The following is a 7,530-nucleotide window of genomic DNA, read 5'->3' as shown; positions in this document are numbered from 1 at the left end:
CGATCGCACTCGACAACTTCCCATTTCATTAAGTCAAAATCAATACGAGAACGAGAGGAATGATTTCATAAACGAAGGTAACGGTATTAGGGAGGAAAAATATTATGGTAAAGGAAATAAGAAAAGAGAATATAAAAAAGAGAAAAAACCAAAAATCACTTATTATAAAAAATTCGCATGCATATGCATCAATCCCATATTGCAAAAGGTCACCGAATTTAATCTCAAATTTCGAAAGGTCAGCGAAATTAATCATTTTTTCTGAAATCTCTCATTTTTCGGCAGAGTAGTATTTTATTAGTATATAAATGATCTTACATAAGTCTGACTCTGATTTATATATGGAAGGCTTCAGACTGCAATACTATATTTCTTGGACGATCCATCTAAAATGGCGCCTTTCACTTTCACTGCTCTCCTCTTCTTCTCTTTACTTCAATCAACTTCAGGCAAAGCACTACTTCTCCACAACCAAACGATTTCCACCGGCCAGACTCTGGTTTCCGAAACCCAAGTTTTTGAGTTTGGATTTTTCCGTCCCGGAAATTCCACCAACACATTCTTAGGAATTTGGTACAAATCCATCCCCGCTACCGTAGTCTGGGTCGCAAACCGAAACAATCCCATCTCCGATCCCCAATGCCCCGTCTTCTCCGTCTCCCCAAACGGCACTCTCCTCATCACCACAGACGGATCCGCCGTTATCATCTGGTCGGCAACCCCATCAGCAGCGGCGTCACGGCCGTCTCTACGCCTTTTAGAAACCGGAAACCTCGTCGTCACGGATGAGGCGATCGAAGGAAGCGCCTACTTATGGCAGAGCTTCGATTCTCCAACTGACACGTGGCTTTCCGGTATGAAGCTGGTGGACGATCGCGACGCCGGCGTCAGCACCAACTTGACGTCGTGGCGAGACTGGAACGATCCTTCTCCTGGAGATTTCGTTGCGAAGATCGAGAATCATGGCTTGCCTGAGATGGTCGTTTATGAAGGCTCGAGGAAAAAACTGCGGACTGGGAAGTGGAATGGCCTCTCCTTCAACGGCCTCCCTCGCTTCCGCACCTCTGTCTCGAAAGCCGAGCTGGTCTTCGAAGAAGAGAGATTAATTTCCCTGGCAATGCCTTATGAGAGCTCGATTATCATAAGAGCGAGGCTGGACTTATCCGGCTCGGTCTACCACTATGTTATGAACCCTGGGAAGGATAAGTGGAATCCCGTGTACCCGTTCCCGCGAGACGAGTGTGATGGGTATGGTTATTGCGGCCCTAATGGGTTATGCGCGGTGGAAAATTCGCATCGGTGTGAGTGTTTTAAAGGGTTTGTGCCGAAGTTTGCAGACCAGTGGGGGGTTCGGGATTGGTCTGGCGGATGTCGAAGGATTAGCGCGTTGAATTGCGAGAGTGGGGATGGTTTTTTGGAGGTTAGAGGGGTGAAGAGCCCTGATCTGTTGAGTTATTGGTTGAATGCTAGCATGAGCCTTGATGAGTGCAAAGATGAGTGCTTGAAAAACTGTAGCTGCTCTGCTTGTGCTAATCCTTATATAACTAATGGAGGCACTGGCTGCTTGATGTGGTTCGGGGATCTCCTCGATACCAGAGAGCTTCCTGCAGCGAATGGCTTCCAGAACGTCTATATTCGCATACCTCTTTCGCTTATAGGTAACTAACTGTTTTTATTTTCGGAATGCAAGGCCTCAATAGTCATTCTTCTTGGTTAATTTTCGTGTAGATTCTACATCCGATGTGGAGAAGAAGAAAGCGCCTGTGAGCTTAATACTAATCTCAATTGCTACTGGAGTCATTGTTTCGACTTTTATCAATCGAGCTTTGCTTTTACTTGCAAGATGGAAGAAGCGAGGTAACAATGAATTGTGTTGTCTTGAAAACTCAACTAGACCTTGATGCATTAGTTCTTTTGTCTTTTCATGCATAGTAGGGTTGAAGAAGAATAACGAGGATATAGAATTGCCGTTGATCAAAATGACAACTATTCTGCAAGCAACAAACAATTTCTCCCAAGAGAAAGTGATAGGAGTAGGAGGTTTTGGTCCTGTGTATAAGGTAACTAACATTGACACATTGTCCAAGTTGAGCATTGCCTCTGCCTTAGCAGACATCCTTATTATGATGCATGAGCAGGGAAATCTGTCAGGAGGAGAAGAAATTGCAGTCAAAAGATTGTCGAAAGCTTCTAGACAGGGTCTCGAAGAGTTCAAGAATGAAGTTGTCTTCATAGCGAAACTTCAACATAGAAACCTTGTTCGGCTTCTTGGCTGTTGCATTGAAGGAGAGGAGATGATGCTAATATATGAATACCTAGAGAATAAGAGCTTGGACCGTTTTGTTTTTGGTGCTGCACAATATCCTTTTCTCTGTTTAAATGCAATAAATTTATCCTAGTTAACGATGTTGATAAAGTACTTGTTCATGTGAAGATCCGGATCGAAGGAAACTTCTAACGTGGCCTAAGCGCTTCGACATCATCATGGGAATCACAAGGGGAATGCTTTATCTTCACCATGATTCCAGGTTAAAGATTGTACACCGGGATCTAAAAACGAATAACATTTTACTAGATGCAAGTTTAAATCCGAAAATATCAGACTTTGGGTTAGCAAGAACATTTGAAGAGGATGAATCTATATCTAGAACGAAGAGAGTTATTGGAACATAGTAAGATTTCTTTCATCTCATCAAAGGACATTGGTAATTTCCATGGTAGCCTAATAAATGACTGTTTTTGCAGTGGCTACATGGCTCCGGAATATGTATTTCATGGAAAATTCTCAGTGAAGTCCGACGTCTACAGTCTTGGAGTGGTGCTGCTAGAGATAATAAGCGGGAAAAAGAACAACGGATTCCAACACAATGATCATCTTAGCCTCCTAGGCCATGTATTCCTCTTAGCTACAAATGTTTATGCTATATTGTTTCAGTATAAATTAAGCTTATGTGGTGGCAGGCATGGATGCTATGGAAAGAGAAGAGGATTATGGAAGTGATGGACCATTTTTTGAAGGAAACATGTGATGAATCCCAGGTGAAGAGATGCATACATGTGGGGTTATTATGCGTTCAAAAATTAGCAGAAGATAGACCCATCACGCCATCTGTAGCTCTGATGCTAGCAACCGAGGGAGGGATCCTGCCTGAACCGGAAGAACCCGGGTTTTTTTTGGAAGGAAGTAGTAAACGGAGCGATCCACAAAGTTGTACAACACCACCAAGTACGAATGCCACAGTTACCATTACCGACTTGGAGGCAAGATGAGATTGCCACTTTCATTGCATACTCAAACTCACACATCTGTGCAATATTAGCAAACTTGCTGGAAACAAGTTTAGGTAGCTAGGGTCGCATGAACATAGTGTTATGTTATCGCATTGTCTATAAAGTTATCAAGTATGATCAAAGTTTAGTTTATCCAATACTTTCAAAATTTAAATGATAAATTATGAAGTTGGAAAATTGCTTAGTTGTCCCATTTGACCAAATTGATGCTACTACTTTTAGTTTTTTAAGCTCATAATGATATCGTTCAATAGTCCACGTTATTATGTTAATATAGCATTCTCAACAGTTTCCCTAGAACCTTCCTTATTTCTTCCTAACTCCTGCCACATCAGCGCCACATCAGCACCATAATTTATCTCTAGTTTTTAGTCAATTTTTAGCCAACTGCTCAATGGTTTTTCTCTTATTTCTCCCTTATTTCTCCCTAACTCAACATTTCATTTTTACATCATCACTAATTTAATTGTTTTATTTTTGTATATAATAAAGCTAGCTAATTTAATTAAATGAGATATCTCCTCGTCGGACCGAGAATGAGAAGACGATTCAGAATTCATTAAATATAGATGGAGAGAGAGAAAATAAATGAAGAGAGAAAATGGATGAGGATGAGGAGAGAATGAAGAGAGAAAAGGGATGAGGATGGAGAGAGAATGAAGAGAAGGTGTGTATTTATAGGGGGGAAATTAAAAAAAAAAACAAAAAATATATTTATCGCCGAATTATCGCCCACAGTGGTCGGCGATAATTCGGTGATAATCCAGCGATTTTTCGCCGATTGGCGATAAAACGGGAGGAAAAATCGCCGAATTATCGCCGACATCTCCCATTGGTCGGCGATAACTCGGCGATAGACGGCGAAAAAACGCCGACTTTTAGCCGGCACCATTGGGAGTGCTCTTACGTCACTATTTATTGTCAACGCTAAAATTTTGCATTCATGCACCAATTTAGCGTTGAATTTGCATTCAAAACAGTGGTCATGAGACCATTGAGAATTTTTAAAACTTCGTGATTTATCATACAAATTTTATGAGATCCGGGACAAATCGAAATTTGACTAAATTCGTGATTTCATAGACAATTTACCCTAAGAGCACGTTTGTTTGGCAGGAGGTAAAGTTGTTAAGAAAAATGGTTATTAGAACTATGATTTCTAATATTATGATTTCTGAGATTTATGATTTCTAAAAAAATGATTACAAAGAATATGATATGAATGATGAAAAATATGATTATTGTATTTGGAAACATGTCAGGATTTTGAAATTATTATTTTTAGTTATTGAAATTATTTTAATGAATCAAATAAAGTTAGGGATGTATTCATATTCATATGATAAATATTGTTCAAAAACAAAACACATGTAGTCCATTGGATCTTGTGATATAACGATTAGATTAATGTCACGACATCTAATAATGTAGATTATTAGTCTAATAATGTAACTTAGCAAATAATGTAGTACTCCTTATTTTAGTAAAATAACGTAGCTTAGCTAATAATGTAGCATCTTAGTCTAATAATGTAGACTAATACAACCATTCAATCCAATAGTTGTGATATGTTTGATGCTTAACACGAAGGAGCAGTGACGGAACTACATAGAGCCAAGCCCCCGCGCCGCACCAGATGCCGATGCTTATACAGCCGTGCTCCGACCGGTCTCCGCCCCAGGTTGAGCCGCCGAGCCCTGTACTCCAACCGTCCTATGCTAATCTGTATAATTTTTGGGATTGAAAATTGTGGAAGAAGAAGACTTTGCCGCTGTTCTATTCTAATTTCTGGAATTGAAAATTGTGGAAGAATAAGACTCAACCGCTGCTCCGTTCTAATTTCTGGAATTGCAATTTGGGGAAGAAGAAGAAGATATAATGGGCTTATTTATTTTTTGTGGAAGAAAGAAGATATAATGGGCTTATTTATTTTGTGCGTTTAATTTATTATTGGGCTGTCTTTTTATTTTGGCCTTTTGACTTAATAAACTAAGTATGCCCTTTGACACATTGAGCCCAAATCCTCAGAGAGAGTTCACGCCTGCAGGCTGGAGATTTGCGAGACAACGCAAGCTTTACGCCTGCCGCCGGAGTTCTGCAGCCGTGCCCTTCTATTCAAAAAGTATTTTCTTCGATGTAACTTATTAATATAGATTTGCGAAATAAAATGGGAGACGAATGAATGAATGATATATATTAGTTTAGTTGTATACATTGAGAGGAGAATTTTTTTAAAAATGGAAACAAGACTATTTTTAAGCGATTTCAAGACATGACGACTCGTCGAAAATAGTTATCAATGATATATTAATTGTATACATTGAGAAGATAATTTTCAAAAAAATGGAAATAAGACTATTCTTCAGCTATTTCAAGTCATGACAATTCGTCAAAAACTGTTATCATCTACTATGTTGTAAAAATTGAATATACATTATATGTAACATTAAATATTTAATATTTTTTAAAAAAAATTTAGCCCCGGCTTATTTTATTTTCTGGTTCCGTCACTGCTAAGGAGGTATTATGATCCTAAGGCACCATACTGAAATATTATATCTAAATATATAGTCAAACATGGGACTATGTAGATGATTACAATTAATAAATATTAGCAGATTTATGAGTTAGAAAGAGGGATATTATGGAGTGTGTATGAGTAGGTCAAGTGGTAGAGAGGTTGATATCTAAGACTAAAAAAGTCTTAGACTCGAGTTCTCCGAGGCGTGATCTTTAAATTTAAAATTTACTTACTTATTAAAAAAAGGGAGAAATTATGGCGATCACTGATTTTTTTTCCAGTAAAGAGTGAGAAAGATGTGGATGGAATAATACACGTTTAAGAGAAAGAGAAATGAGATATTTGAGAAATAGTGGAAGAGAACCACTTTGAGGGAAAGAATACCTAGGTATATAAGAGGAAAAAGAATCCTTAAATTACTAGAGTACATAACTTTTCATCATTCTAGAAAGAGTGAACTGTCTCATGTCTCATTAGTGAGTAAAAATTTCATGGTCACTCCATGAAATTGGTGTGTCTCACCATGATGGCATAATGACTTGGTGTGTCTCACCATTAATTTTTTGACAAATGGAACTAAAAGGGCCCACATGCCACATCAGTTGGATTTAAATATAGAAATTAATGACACAAAATAGACACATCCATTTAATAATAGGGGTAACTGCTTTTAAGGTCGTAGCCTTCATCAAATGACTATAACTTCTTCATCCGAGTTCTGATTGAGGCGTACAAGGTACCCACGCGAAGCTATTTCAGAGACGAAGATAATGATAGTAAGATAAAAGAATTTGGACATTGTTTTAATAGGAAACGAACAGTTTGAATCATACTGGAAAACCTGACATGGGAAAATGGCAACCGACAATAAAGTTCGTGGGAAAAACCGGAATTCATGAAAAGTTGGTGGCTTTAAAAGCAGTTACCCCTTAATAATATTATAGAAAGTGGCATATTATTAAATTTGGAAATTACCACGTAATTAATTGGATTGCTATATACTACTACAATATATATATGTATATTAATATCATAATTAGTATGATAAAATTATACACATAAAAAAGTAATCATATTGCATTATTTTTCATTTTTCAAGTCAAGGAAAAAAATTACTATACTATAACAATTCTTTAATAGTGTATATTTTAGATTCTATGGATAAGACTTTTTTTTCTAGTTTTATATTTATATATACAAAAAATTTACCCATAACTTTATGACATGTAACTTATTTTGTTAGCATAATAAATTATAAATTTTATTATATATTTTATTGAATATAATATTATTATACACAGAGTAATAGAACACCAATTACATAATAATATTATTATACTATAATTCCCATATTATTATAAATGCAATATGATTAATTTTTTATGTGATTATAAGTATTATTATTCTCAAAATAATGGAAGCCAATATATAATAAATGCATTATGATTACTATTTTATATGTATGTATAATATTTTCATATAATGAGGTCAAATACTTATACATATACTCCTTTGTACTTCGTTGTCCGTATAATGGCAATTCAATTAATTTTATAGTAATTTCTAAATTTAATTATGCCACTTTATATAGAATGGATGTGTCTATTTTGTGCTATTAATTTGCTAAATTTATATCTATTTGATGTGGCATATGGGGGTCCATTTGTCAAGAAATTAATGGTGAAGTACACCAAGTCATTATGTCACCATGGCATGGA

At 36.8% G+C, this 7,530-nt stretch overlaps 1 protein-coding gene across 1 annotated transcript; it reads left to right on the top strand.

The window, feature by feature from the left end:
- The first annotated feature begins 362 nt into the window (after nucleotides 1-362).
- On the top strand, nucleotides 363-3,452 carry LOC125197315 (G-type lectin S-receptor-like serine/threonine-protein kinase At4g27290). The gene is made up of 7 exons (XM_048096050.2): nucleotides 363-1,658; nucleotides 1,729-1,857; nucleotides 1,936-2,060; nucleotides 2,139-2,349; nucleotides 2,435-2,672; nucleotides 2,746-2,893; nucleotides 2,962-3,452. Exons 1-7 carry the CDS (start codon nucleotides 392-394, stop codon nucleotides 3,268-3,270), a joined length of 2,427 nt encoding a protein of 808 aa, XP_047952007.1. The 5' UTR covers nucleotides 363-391; the 3' UTR covers nucleotides 3,271-3,452.
- Nucleotides 3,453-7,530: the final 4,078 nt, after the last annotated feature.

The sequence above is a fragment of the Salvia hispanica genome, chromosome 4, assembly GCF_029641045.1.
Source record: "Salvia hispanica isolate PSC_SH4W2 chromosome 4, Shi_PSC_v1, whole genome shotgun sequence".
Taxonomy (NCBI): domain Eukaryota; kingdom Viridiplantae; phylum Streptophyta; class Magnoliopsida; order Lamiales; family Lamiaceae; genus Salvia; species Salvia hispanica.
This window is presented reverse-complemented; position numbering and strand designations above follow the sequence as displayed.